Source organism: Telopea speciosissima, chromosome 11, assembly GCF_018873765.1.
Source record: "Telopea speciosissima isolate NSW1024214 ecotype Mountain lineage chromosome 11, Tspe_v1, whole genome shotgun sequence".
Classification (NCBI taxonomy): domain Eukaryota; kingdom Viridiplantae; phylum Streptophyta; class Magnoliopsida; order Proteales; family Proteaceae; genus Telopea; species Telopea speciosissima.
The window spans coordinates 33,269,010-33,283,392 of record NC_057926.1 but is presented as its reverse complement, the minus strand read 5'-3'; the positions used below and the strand labels follow the sequence as shown (position 1 = coordinate 33,283,392).

The 14,383-nt window shown below is 40.0% G+C and overlaps 1 protein-coding gene across 1 annotated transcript; it reads right to left on the bottom strand.

Annotated features, from left to right (window-relative positions):
• Positions 1–42: 42 nt before the first annotated feature.
• LOC122646806 (syntaxin-81-like) lies at positions 43–14,160 on the bottom strand. The gene is made up of 7 exons (XM_043840408.1): positions 13,999–14,160; positions 13,667–13,750; positions 13,381–13,485; positions 13,036–13,185; positions 1,061–1,306; positions 810–941; positions 43–222 (listed from the first exon to the last, which is right to left on the bottom strand). Exons 1-7 carry the CDS (start codon positions 14,074–14,076, stop codon positions 79–81), a joined length of 939 nt encoding a protein of 312 aa, XP_043696343.1. The 5' UTR covers positions 14,077–14,160; the 3' UTR covers positions 43–78.
• Positions 14,161–14,383: the final 223 nt, after the last annotated feature.

The window sequence follows — 14,383 nt, the reverse complement described above, 5'->3', positions numbered from 1 at the left end:
CATGCGACCAAGCAGCATTCTTTTTCCCTAAAAATATATACAAAAAACAGCTCTGCCCAGGAGAAGAATTTGCGATTTCTAGCTGTACCAATCTAGAAACAGGATGGAGAAGGTAAGTACAAATAAGAAAAGCAAAAGAAAGGTCCTGCTGCTGCTGTTGCGCTGAATGGCTTGGGACAGCTCCTTGTTGCCCATATCCACATTCTTGGTAGCTTCAACTGCCTGAAAGTAGAACATAAAAATAGGAATACTGAAGAGGAAAATAAATGCTGAGTCAAGTTTAACGCAACTAACTAGGAGTCCGCGAAGAATGATGCCAATGGCTTGGCATTCAAATCATTGATGATAAAACTACAGAAGTCAGCTTCCCTTTTCTCAAAAAAAAATTTTGGTTCATTTGTAGAACCCCAAAAAGAAGGATTTGGACCAACCAAATTCATTCAATGTTGGATTATTAGTAATATGGCCAATACACTATAAACATGAATTCAGAACTCGTCGAATGGGAATAATCCTTGTAGAGATCTATAAGGAGCAGGATTCCCTCACACACATACACGAAAGAAGAAAGTTCACAATGATTGAACCTATTTATTCTTTTGATTCTCAAATTCTTTTTTCTTACGTTTAGAAAGGCTTTAAAAAATTAGATCTTCACACTCATTAAATCAGAGTTTGAATTCAATTTAATGTTAGGTCTCAACCCCACCTGTTCTAAGCAAGATCGAACTCAAAAATTACCCTCTATGATTTAACAATGTCAGCAACGACAAATGACCGGTAAAAGATGAACAAGAATATATTCTTACCTGCTCATACAAAAACTCTATCTGTTTAGACTGTTGAAGAACATGTGTCGCCATAAGGTGATTCAGTGCAGACATTTCTACCATCTTAGTCTCAGTATCTTGAACAGCATCTAGAAGACTGGCCAACTCTACCTATCCGAATACAGTGACAAGCAATTTCTATCTTAACCAGCAGAGAAACTCCATAAAGAAAAGCATAAAGGGGAATTTTTACAAGAAAGCATTCAACCGTAAACCAACATAATGATTACCTGAAGAGCTCGTGTTTCATCATCCAATAGTTGTTGCTGAACTCTAAGGGATTCAGATGGAAATTCATTCTTCGATTCCCTGAGCTCTGAATGATCAGATTCAGATACAACCGCTGTATTTGGGTTAGTGGCACGGTGTAGCTTTCGTCTTGGTATTGCTCTATTAATGGCATCCTGGAAGCGAATGGCTCTAAGCTGGTCAAACTGAATTGTCACGGAGTGGAGCCTCTCACTCAAAATCAAAACCTGACAACCATAGTAGCAGATAAGTGACAAAGAAACCTATAACTATAGAACTCCCTCACTAAACTAAAAAAGTTCAGTAGTTTTCACCCAATGAGCACGACTTAAAAATATGTGGTTCAGGAAAAAAATAACTATACAGACAAGTGCAATAATTAAAAGACAGCAGAGTAAATGGAAGTCCTCATTGGGTTTTCTGGAAGCCTAAGATTACTAGGTTCAGAAATCCAATGAGATTAGAATCACAGTGACAGGTTTAGAAACCAGATGTAAGAGATGTATGGTCTGATCTCGCCAGAAATCTGGTTAAAGGTTTATATGGACTGAGGCACAAAGTCTTAAAATTTTAGATCAATCCAATTGTCAGATCTGAAGTTACGGCTCAAACCTACTCGAAGTAGGATTCCAGAAATCATGGTCCAGAACAAAAAATCGATAACCAGATTCTAAGCAACCAGAATAGGAGTATTTCAGAAGATTTAATATACTGGAATATTAGTAACAGATGCATAAACAGTTAAATGAAATCAGATATCAGAAAGGTAACTCAGAATTCCAAAAATTTAAGATAAAGAAAAAGAAATCAAAGCAGCCTGCAATGGCAAAGATGAGACAATGCTGGAAGATTATAAAGAAGAGATTCAACATAGAGAAAATTATGCTGTGGAAGATAACATTGCAAAACTCAAAGATTTAATATACTGGAATATTAGTAACAGATGCATAAACAGATAAATGAAATCAGATATCAGAAAAGAAACTCAGAATTCCAAAAATTGAAGATAAAGAAGAAGAAATCAAAGCAGCTAGCGACTACAAAGATGAGACAATGCTTGAAAATTATAAAGAAGAGATCCAACATATAGAAAATTCTTCTGTGGAAGACAACTGTAAATAATAGAGAAATAGAAGAAGAAGGAAAAGGACAAGAGAAGAGAATGAGGAAAAAGCTGGACTCTCAAATCTGAGAGAGACCAGAAAATATCCATATATTAGAGGACACTTTACAGGGGTATAACAGGAAATGAAAAGAGAGGAGGGGAAGCCCTCTCGGTATTAGTGCCGGATTGTCTAACGCTAATTCCGAGAGTGGTCTTTACCCCTTCAAGCTAGAGCATATATATCAATCATGCCCAGCTTTTCACAAATATAGTCAACCCTCCCACTTACTAGAGACTTGGTAAAAATGTCAGCAAGTTGTTCTCCGATCTTGACATACTTTGTAGAGATTACACCCTGTTGGAGTTTTTCTCTTACAAAGTGACAATCCACCTCAATGTGTTTAGTTCTCTCATGGAATACGGGGTTTGAGGCAATATGTATTGCTGCCTGGTTGTCACACCACAATTGCATTGGTGTAGAACTCTCAAACCCTAGCTCACTCAACAACATCTTCAACCAAACTAGCTCACAACTAGCATGTGTCATGGCTCGATACTCTGATTTCGCACTTAATCTAGCCACTACACTTTGTTTCTTACTCTTCCATGAGATAAGGTTCCCTCCAACAAATATACAGTAGCTTGTAGTTGATCTCCAATCAATCACTGATCCAGCCCAATCTGCATCAGAAAATCCCTCAACTCGTGTATGGCTATGATTAGTGTACATTAATCCTCGCCCGAGAGCCTTCTTGAAATACCTTAAAATCCGAATGACAGCATCTCAATGAGGTGTTCTAGGAGATGACATGAATTGACTTACAACACTGACCGGAAATGAAATATCAAGTCGAGTGAATGTCAAGTAATTCAACTTTCCAACCAACCTTTTGTATCTTTTTGGATCATCAAGGGGATCTCCCTCATCTGCAACAAGCTTGATATTGGGATCCATTGGGTTATCAAGAGGTTTGCACCCTAGCATCCCAGTCTCCATAAGTCAAGAGTATACTTTCGTTGTGAGAGAGATATTCCCTTCCTGGATTGAGCCACTTCAACTCCTAGGAAATAATTCAACTTTCCCAAATCTTTAGTTTGAAATCTCTGTTGTAGATGAGTTTTGAAATTGGGTCGAATGAATGTCAAGTAATTCAGCTTTTCAACCAACCTTCTGTATCTTTTTGGATCATCAAGGGGATCTCCCTCATCTGCAACAAGCTTAATATTGGGATCCATTGGGTTATCAAGAGGTTTGCACCCTAGCATCCCAGTCTCCATAAGCAAGTCAAGAGTATACTTCCGTTGTGAGAGAGATATTCCCTTCCTGGATTAAGCCACTTCAACTCCTAGGAAATAATTCAACTTTCCCAAATCTTTAGTTTGAAATCTCTATTGTAGATGAGTTTTGAAATCAAGTCGAGTGAATGTCAAGTAATTCAGCTTTCCAACCAACCTTCTATTTCTTTTTGGATCATCAAGGGGATCTCCCTCATCTGCAACAAGCTTGATATTGGGATCCATTGGGTTATCAAGAGGTTTGTACCCTAGCACACTTCCATTGTGAGCGAGATATTCCCTTCCTAGATTGAGCCACTTCAACTCCTAGGAAATAATTCAACTTTCCCATATCTTTAGTTTGAAATCTCTGTTGTAGATGAGTTTTCAAACTATTAATTCCTGTAAGGTCATCACCAGTAATCACAATGTCATCAACATATAAAATCAGAAGAATTCTTCCAACACTTGTTTGACGGAAGAAGAGAGAGTAATCACTATTGCATCGTGACAAACCAAACTCAAGAACCACTTCTGTAAATCAGCCAAACCAGGCCCTTGAAGACTGTTTCAATCCATATAAAGATTTCTTCAATCTGCAAACTAACCCAGACCCCCCTTGAGCAACAAACCCTAGAGGTTGCTCCATATACACCTCCTCTTGGAGATCTCCATGGAGGAAAGCATTCTTGACATCGAGCTGATGCAAAGTTCACCGATGAGGGATGGCAAGAGAAATCAAGACACGAACAGAGGAGAACTTGGCAACTGGAGAAAAGGTATCCAAGTAATCAACACCATACACCTGTGCATAGCCTTTGGCCACCAATCGAGCTTTTAGGCAAGCAAGAGATCCATCAACATTAACTTTGACCACATAGACCCAACGACAACCAATGGCAGACTGACGACCCCCACTGTGGCCACTACTCACAAGAGCAATACTATCACCAGAAGAGACTCGAGTAGTGTTACGAGACACAAGAAGAACTCGAGAGAAAGTGTCTGCAAGAGAAAGAACTGTAACACCTCCAAGAATCTGAGATTGTACTAAGTCAAATTCAGGGCCCAAACTGCCCAAGAAACCCATAACTGCTTGTTGCTCACGATGCTGCTGCATCTGGGTAACATCAGATGTAATGGGCAACAAAGCATTCAATTTCTCATACATTCTCTTGAAATTATCAAAGTGTTGGGTCCAAGGTTGACCCTTCCGATCAACTCGATAAATCTCTTGGGAGAGTTCATAAATCCTAGAGAGGTTGTTGTGTCCAGAATATAAAACAGCCAGATAATCCCATAGATCTTTGACAGTGTTAATATGGGTCTCAAGGTCTACAATATTACTATCCATAGAATTTAACATCTGACCCAAGATACGAGCATCAGTAACCTCCCAAGTATCATCATCCATGTTGGCAGGTTTCTTTCCAGTCAAGTGATGTTTCTCACCCTTTCTTGTGAGAACCAAGGTCACAATCTTGTGCCATTGCTGAAAATTCTGACTGCCTTCTAACTTCTTAGAGGTCAAAAAATTTGGTGATGAGGATACAACCTCGGTCACAACCTTGGTGTCCTTCGATGTCTCTCCCATAAGTAACCACCAAAGAGGAACACCAACCAACAATAATAACTCCTAAGCCAACTCAGATCAAGTGTATACAGCAAAGAGGAACACCACCCTAAAGTGCATACAATAGCTCAATCCCGAATAGTCTTCAAACAGTAGCCATCAATCAGCAAACCAATAACTCAATAGGCATCAAACAGTAGCTCAACAATAAACAGTTACTCAGGAATCCACACATAAAGGCCCTCAGACAACAATAGAATAACTCAGTAGCTCAATACGAACAACCCGATAGCATAACAGTATCTCAACAGGAATAGAATAGCCAAAAAAAGTCCAAAAATCGATTCAAAAATCGATATCCATGCCAAGACTAATCCAGCAGTACACTAGTCCTAAAAAAAAATGGATTACAGCAATGGAAAAGCACCAAAAACATTCCAGAAATGCTGTCCATTCAACCCGAAATCATTGCAAAGAACATCGAACCTGATATCGATGCTTCTAAACCATTGCAGCAATCCTTCTAACACCTTTAAGGCTTCAGAAATGGGGTAAACTACCCCTACAGCAGAGTAGATCCCTAGAGGGTCTTCGAAACCTAATGGAGTCTATCCCACCTTCTTCTTTCAGTTATATAATAAGAAAGGGACTGAAAGAGAAAGTGGAAGCTGGCCCTTCTTGATCAGATGAGCTCTGATAGTGCTAAACAATCAAGGAATAGCCATGGGTCCATCTGTCCACCAAAGTAAGAAACTTCTGGCTTCATATAGTATTATCAGTCCTATGATACCCATTCTTTACCAAGGTGGGCAAGTTGTCCTCAAAAGAGGGCTGCTTCGTAGGAATTCTCTGTGATCCTCTCTCAACTCTCATGGTATTAGTTGCAGTAAATTGAGTTGGTAATCCCTCGTCAGATCTGAGATTTTCTTCAAAATTTTCAGTCATAGGAGAAGGATTGGAATCAGCACGCTGATTTTCTATGGCAGTTATCCTATCAAATTGTTGCCTGATCCTATCAATGATCTGATTGAGTGTATCTTGGACAATGACTGGGCAAGAAGTCCTTGGCTCAATGCTGACCATAGCTCTGATAACACATAATGGGGTTTTCTGGAAGCCTAAGGATAGGTTCAGAAACCAATAAAACCAGAATCGCAGTGATAGGTTTAGAAACCAGATTTAAGAGATCACAGAAAACAAACGAATGGATGGTCCGATCTGACCAGAAATTTTATCAAAGGTTTATTATGGACTGAGTACCAAAATATTAAAATCAGATCAAGCCAATGGTCAGATCTGAAGTTATGGCTCAAGCCTACTTGAAGTAGGATTCTAGAAATCAGGGTCCAGATCTAGAAACCGATAACCAGATTCAAAGCAACCAGAATAGAAGTAATTGAGAAGATTCAATAGACTGAAAATATTTGTTGGATTTATGTGTCCATCAAACCCGGTTCGGTCCAGTTTTACTTTGTATAGAACCTTTATACATTTTGGCTTAATATTATCACATGCGATATAAACTTTTTGAGCATTATGTGTCCGTAAATATTACTTAAAATGATACTCACGACTAGGGTTTGGGCTGGGCACCCTTATCATATGGTCGTCGCATTGGGTATGCCTAGACATGTGATGTCAGGGTACGAATGTGAGTACTCACATGATCGATGTGTGTATTGGCGAAGAATCTATTTTGTCGATTCCCTCATGTATTACTGCCAGATGTAGGAAGGGATAGACATGTGTCACCGAGGCCCTGTACTTGAGGGGACCCTGTCACTGCAAAGTGTGACCATATTCTTTGGTTCATCAATGACTGAGGCTCAAGTGAGTCAAAGCCGGCGTTCTAGGAAATGCGCGAACACTTTGTGAGTAAAGGAGTTACTCAACATGATCACCACTGCCCGATTGGGGAACACCGAGATTGAGGTTGTCTGTGTATGGTCGGATCAGAATCTGGATCCAGTACCGTTTTGGAAATGGTTTTTGCAAAACCTATTTTACATAAAATAATAGATTATATACAGTTATTTGATTAAGTGTTTTATCGAGTTTTGCGGGACCCGATCAAATACACAGACACTCTTATATGGACATGTACTATGGAATGGGGTTTGGCAATACAAGTGTACATGCCCTAGATTCCATAATGATGGTGTTGATTAGTGGGGGGTTTGTACATGATAATTTATTATCATGTAGGGAGTTATTTGGAATTTGCTAAAATAATTGGTTCTTTATTTAATTAATGGATATGGTGCTAAATGTAATTATCCATAAATTAAAATAATTAATTAATTATATCATTCCCTATTAGATTCTGCTTCTTCACCAATTAAAAGCACTTTGAGTTTAAACAGAAAAGCCAACAAGGAGAGAGAGAGTTAGACTCTCATTGGGATTTTTCCCATCTAGGGTTTTGGAAACCCTAGCATTATAAAATAACCAAAAACGCAGAGGGGGCAGCAGTGCTCCACGTTTTTGGCTCCCCCCCCCCCCCTTGGATGATTTTTTGTTCCCTCTCTTTCTCTTGTGATCTCTTCTTCTCCTTCTTGCTCTTTACTTTGTTTGAGAGTTAGGGTTTTGGAAACCCAGATTTATGCTTGAAGAACTGAAGAGCATCTAGGATAGGCTTGAAGAACCTTGGCTGCACCATTGGAGGTTCAGATATGTTTACTTGGAGTGCTCATTAGAGGAAGAACCATTGTCCATTGGAGGAGCAACACTTGAGGCTCATCAGGTTAGCAATTCTATGTTAATTCTTGTTGATTTAATTGTATTGATTATCCATGGGATGTGAAAGTGACCCGAATCGATTGTTCTCCGCTGCGCATTCGGGTGTGGGATGGATCCCTCTATCCATGAGATGGAATAGGGATGATTTTTCTCTATGACATGGATCCCAATAATTTTATGGGACGTCAAAGAGACGGACTGGGCATTGGTTTGTCATACCAAACCCTAATAGGGTTCCAGTAAGGCACCATGGGCGACCATGGAAAATCCTAAAATTGAAAATAGGATGCCCAAGCCAGATTAGGGTGCCCTAGGGAAATCCTAGGGTGATGCAGGACAATTGGGGGCTGCTCCTACTAGCCCTAGCCCAGGCCCAATTGGATACTCCAAGAGATGCCATCTCAAGCTCAAGCCCAAGCCCAAGCCCTACCAGCCCTGCATTTAGTTTATTTTTGTTTTATCTTTTATTGTTAGAGTCATTTGGCAGTTATTGCTCTAGAAATAGTTATTAGGGGGCGGTTATTGCTGTAGAAGTAGTTGTTAGGGAGTTATTTTCTTCTTCTTTTTTTGATTTTGAGTTTTTAAAAGATGTATTTTGAGAGGAATGAGAACAAAACTGAATAACCAAAGAATGAATTGAGTTTCTGGCTGTGTGCATGTGCATCCTCCTCCCCCCCCCCCCCCTTCTCCTTCTCTTGTCTCCCTGCAACTCTGATCCCCCCCCCCTCTTCTTCTTCTTCTTCTCTTTTCCCCCCTGCAATTCTGATTTTCCCTCTTCTTCTTCTTCTTCTTCTTCTTCTACTATTTCTTCTTCTCACGGTTTCTCCTCTTTTCCCCCTGCAATTCTGATTTCCTCCTGGATTCTCTTTCTTCCTTTCCCCTCCCCCCATTATAGGGTTCCCTAGGGACAACCCTGGAGTTCCCTAAAACAGGGAACTCGAAACATATTTTTTATTGGTTTCCCAAGGTGAACTACCATGATCCCATGGACCGTAGCATCCACCTACAATATTAGTAACAGATGCATAAACAGTTAACTGAAATCAGATTTCAGAAAGGTAATTCAGAATTCAAAATTTGAAGAAACATACTGCTCATGAGGTAGGTCAAGTCAGGCCCAAATTTTCGTGAGATGTAGGTCGCACTATATCCTATTGATGTGCCAACTTTGAGCCAATCTAAATCTGCCAAGAGTCAAAATAAAGCTAAGAAAAATATGAACATCATAAATCTTTGGACAATTCTAGGCCACTGAAAATACAAGGAAACAAGTGCAATACAAGATGGACCACATCATTGAATTAGGGCCCCAAATTTGACACCTGACAAATACATGGTATCCTCTTCCCTCTTCAGATTTGTTGAGTTGGCATGCCACATGGCAGAAATAGGGATGCAGGAGTTCCACTCCCACCCAGTGGTGGAGGGCTGTAGGAGAAGTGAGAACCCTAAGATAGGATTTCAGCGTTGCATGGAGGAAGAAAAGAGGGAACACAGATACACAACCACAACTCAATTCAACTTTTCATTCAATTTTGTGTGTTCAACGTTGAGTAACAATGCTTAAATAAACACAAATCAAGGAGTCCTATTAGAAAACTAAAACTAATCCTAAACCAACTCTGAAAATAAATAGAGTTCGAATAGACAACTAGCATAGTCCTACGTAACCTATCTTACAAATAAATATGCAAATAAAATAAATAAATAAACAACTTCCAACCCTTGTGGTTGGACCAATGAACCCGGGTTGGACCAGTTTTTGGTTTGGGCCTCCAAAGTGGGTCATATTTTTCTAGCCAGGCTGAAAAACTGCATCAGCTCTCCTCCTCTGAAAAGAACTCGACTCCATCGAGTTTGGAAAAGGACCAACAAGGCCATCTGAGGTAACACGCTGGAGGAGGAACAAGCCCGCTACTTTCTTGAGTTTAATGTCGGGGAGATCTTTAGCAGGAAGAAACTTCATGGTTTTGTTGCCGTGCTTGAAAGAGTAGGTATTCACATACCCACAATGTCGTGCCTTCTTATCAAATAACCACGGTTGACCAAGAAGAATATGACACACCTTCAAAGGGAGGCATCACACTATATCGTATCAACGAATTCCCCAATAGGGTAAGTGAGTAAACATTAATCTGCAACCTTGAGATTAGTGTTGTTCATCTATACAACCTTGTAAGGATTTGGATGTGGCTCTGTCCGCAATTACAACTTACGAACATCTTCAGAGACGACATTAGTGCAACTACCTCCATGAATCACCAGACTACATAATTCGTCATTACACTTCACACGGGTCTGGAAAATACTGTTGCGGCATCAATCTTCATCCTCAGTGACCTTGTGAATGGTCAAAACAAGATGAAGAACATAACAAGGGTGTCGCTCCACATCACTGTCATTGTCGTTGACTTCACCTGGCTCATGCTCTGGCTTTAAATCAATTGTCTCAAAACCAAAGTGCTCTTATGAAACATAAGGAATAAAATAATTCATATCAATATAAGCCACGAAACGATTGGGACACTGAGCATTGATATGCCCGTATCCTTTGAATGTAAAACACTGAATGACAACCTTTGGCATCATAGAAGATTTATCGTAGCCACATCGAGGTGGAGAATACATTCGGGTAGGTCGTGAAGATGTTATGTCATAATCACGTAGAGGTGGAGAATATGGCTGGTTAGACCGAGAAGATGCCATAGATAAACTAGTAGCATGTGGTTTGCTAAATGACTTTTCCTGGGGAGAAAACTATTGTTGATTGGAACTAGGACCCCTAGGAAAAGTATCTGTAACAGTCTGTCAAGTGTATGTCCGCTTCAGACTTTCCACTACTTGATATGCCACCTGTACAACATCCTCCATTGTAGGAGTCGACTGGATGCAAGTGCAGCACTAATCTGAGGGTGTAAACCATTGTGAAAGTGCGGAACTATGCCACCAATACCTCTTCATCCCACTCAAAATCAGATCAAGTGGCGTAATAATAGAATCTGAACACAAACTCCTCAATTGTTAGGTTTTCCCATTTCAACTGACAAACCTAAGGTGCATGCGCTGCTTGTAGTCGGTAGGCAAGAATCTCCGGTTCATGGCTTCACTCATTTCAGCCCAAGTAGTGACTAAACCAATGCCTCGGGTCCGATTCTGTTGTTGTTGATTGATCCACCAGACTCGAGCTATGCCTTTCAACTTAACCTCTACAAATAGGAATTTCCTGGCCACAATCAAACCATACCATTTGAAAAAATGTCCCCAAACTGTGAATCCAGTCAAGGTACTATTTTGGATTGTTATCCCCATAAAAATCAAGGACGTCCAGCTTTGCTGCTCTTTTAGCTCCATAATCATCATATCAACCAACTCCATAAAGTGGTGGTGGTGGCGGTGGTGGTGGCGTATCATGAGATGGGTCCTGTGGGACGGAGTTCGAAGAATCCCCAAACTACATGGGGCTCTTTCCTTTATAAGAAACCACTAGTCGGTCAATTGAAGCTTGCATGGATGTCATCATAGTATGGAGGGAACTGACAGTTGCGGTGAGGGTATCGACATTCAGTAAGGGTGTCAATTTTTGGATTAGTCTCACATTGTAGGAATTGAGTTGTTGGAAAATTTCAATGTTGGCTACCATGGCTAAGATAAACAAGAGAACACTCAAAGATAGAGATTGAATGGAAAAACAGTGATATACCGAACTTCCTAATAGAATGGCAGCACTGTAATTTATTGCACTGCAAATTAAAGAGAAAAAAATAAGTGTGGAGTAATGTATTGATGAGGGAGGGGGAAACTTGGAACAGAATTTGATAAAGAAAGGGAGGAAGGGGTAGTTCTGGAAATAATGGTAAAATAGGACCTAAAGAGGCAATAAGCCTACGTGGGGACAATTCTTTAAAAAAAGAATAAGGAAACGAAATAACAAAGAAGGTGTAAGGGGGTAATCTTTGAACAAAAGAAAAAAAAACGGGTAAGTTAGAATTGGACTAAAAGGAGGGGACATTTTAGGAAATAAAGAAAAGGGAATTTGTGGGGATGGTTACCGTATCCTATTAGGAGTGCTACAATGGAACCAGAGAGGGAACACACCGGAGAAGCCGCTGCAAGGAAGTACGATGGCTTCGCGACTTTGAAGGATGGCAACGATGCAAGGGACCCAACCAATCCAACAGGATGGGAATCGATTTGCAGCAGGAGGGCAGAAAATAAGGTACGATTTCTTCTCCTTTTTTCTTTTTGTCTCTGTTCACTCCTTCGCACTCTCCCTTCTCTTCTCTGCACTTTCTTTTTTTTTGTTATCGCTCTCTTTTCGGGTTGACGAAACCCTAGATCGAGGGAGGGAACCAACAAAAGTTGTGGGGGTTTGATTGGGGTTACCAGAAGAAAAGGAAAGGTGATTGGGGTTGTCTCTGAGAACTGTGGGGAGGTGGGGTTTGTTGAGAGAATTGAGAGGAAGGGTTTGACAGCAGGGATGGAATTCAGTGGGAGTCAAAGAATTGAGTGGGGTTGGCGGATGCAGAGGGAATCGATGGGATTTTTTTTTTCTCTGTACCGCAAAACAGTAATGAGAAAGAGATTTGGGAAGAAGAAGAATGAGATGATAGAGGTTGACAAGGAAGGAGATGGATCCTTTGGCCCTGAGATATGATTTCAGAGTTGCCGGGAGGGAGAGAAGAGGGAACACACACATACAACGCACAACCACAACTTAATTCAACTTTTCATTCAATTCTATGTGTTCAACGTTGAGTTACAATGCTTAAATAAACATAAATCAAAGAGTCCTATTAGGAAACTGAAACTAATCCTAAACCAACTCTGAAAATAAAGAGTTTTCCAATAGACAACTAAGTTAGTCCTACGTAACCTATCTTGCAAATAAAATAAATAAACTAACTAATTCCAACCCTTGTTGTTGGACCAATGAACCCGGGTTGGACCAGTTCTCGGTTTGGGCCTCCAAAGTGAGTCATATTTGTCTAGCCAGGCTAGAGCAACTGCATCACCCAATCTGCCAGACTTGACTCTATTTTAAATATATTACATAATTTATTCCCCTCCCCACCCACCCCAAAAAGAATGGCACAAGATTACACAATCTGCAAAACAATAAGTATAAAACTAATAAACATGCATAGTTTGAAGAACGCAACAATACGCACATACACAATCATTGAGCGTGCATCCAAACAACCACATGATAATGTTTTGCCAAATAAACAGGCAAAGAACAGATCCCAAGGAGGCTGAAATCTTACCACTCCATGTCTGTGGGCTACAATATCAGCATTAGAATTACCGTCGCGGAGCCCAAGCCATGCCCTTGAATTTATATTCTCATTTTCATCTGTAGTCCTATTTTTAAGAATATCTATCTGTTCTTTGCATGCTTTTATGAAAACAGTCACCTGAATAGAAGGCATTTATCGGATAAGTAGTTTTATTGCAAAATAAGCAATTGTGCATTCAGTGGTGAAAGATCTAGAAACAAAATGAGCTTATATAATGGAACTTCTGCAGTGGAAAATGGAAATGTCCAAATATAAGCAACAATACAACCACAAGATTCACAACAACAGCAACAAGATATTCGGTCAACTCACTTCATGCTCAATGCTGTCTCTTTCGTGTTCAGTAGTGCGATGCAGATCCGTATAATCCTTTCGATGTTTAACAATAAACTGTTCCAAACTTTTGATGCTTTCAAGCTTGCAAATCAAAGGAAGTAGTTATTAGCATCTCATGCATCACTACCTAGAAACCATCCTCTACCTACAATGGGAACTCTGGACCATGATTTCCAATAACTCATAGACTAACCAGTAACCACAGGAGCAAAGACACTATATCAATAAAAGTTGAATGAGATGACAGAGATGGTGTACATACTGTTTTCAACGCAGCTTTCATAAAAGGTGACAGTTGCCAAGGTTTTGGCATAATGAAAGATGCCAATATGGCTGCAATTTTGGACTGTCAAAAATAGAACCCACCAAATAGAGATTAGAAGGGGGAAGTAACCGAAATGGCCCAAGAAAAGGCCACACAGTGTGAGAAATATGTTATAAAGCCTCTTTTTTTGGGAGGGGGAAGGGGTTCAGGTGTTTCAGAATAAATTTCAGTTAAATCCCATTAGAAGTATTTAAACAGATTTGTTTCCAATCAGAAACACCTTTAAACACACCAACAGGGTTGGAAGTGGTGTGGGAGTATTAAAGAACCTCATTATATCCTAGAGAAAGAGCTACAGCATGCACTGTATCCTTGAAATCCTCAGTTCTGTCCCTGGTTCTTGACATCCCCCTACATTCCACCAGTTAGGAGAAAAGGAAACTTTCAGTACAGATCCTTTAAGTGTCAGAAAAACCAGATTCAAAGCAGCATGTAGAGGAAACAAAAAGGCCGAAAAAGGCTAACTGGGATTTCGGTTTTCTTCAGTTACATTAGGGGTGAATTGCAAAAGTTACTGGACGCGACCTCATCAAATGTTTGCCACCACATCAACTTGAAATAATAAATATTCAAATAAAACAACAGAGGAACAATGCACCAATTAAAATTCTGAATCCTGCATTAGAAACAGGTATGAGAATATGAGAAAAGGTT

Excerpts from the sequence above, each read along its gene's own strand:
- LOC122646806 (XM_043840408.1), bottom strand. The coding sequence starts at position 14,076 with ATGTCAAGAACCAGGGACAGAACTGAGGATTTCAAGGATACAGTGCAT. Across the intron at positions 13,486-13,666 it reads TGAAAGCTGCGTTGAAAACA|CTTGAAAGCATCAAAAGTTT; the intron begins GTATGTACACCA and ends TTGATTTGCAAG. Across the intron at positions 223-809 it reads TAGAGTTTTTGTATGAGCAG|GCAGTTGAAGCTACCAAGAA; the intron begins GTAAGAATATAT and ends TTCTACTTTCAG.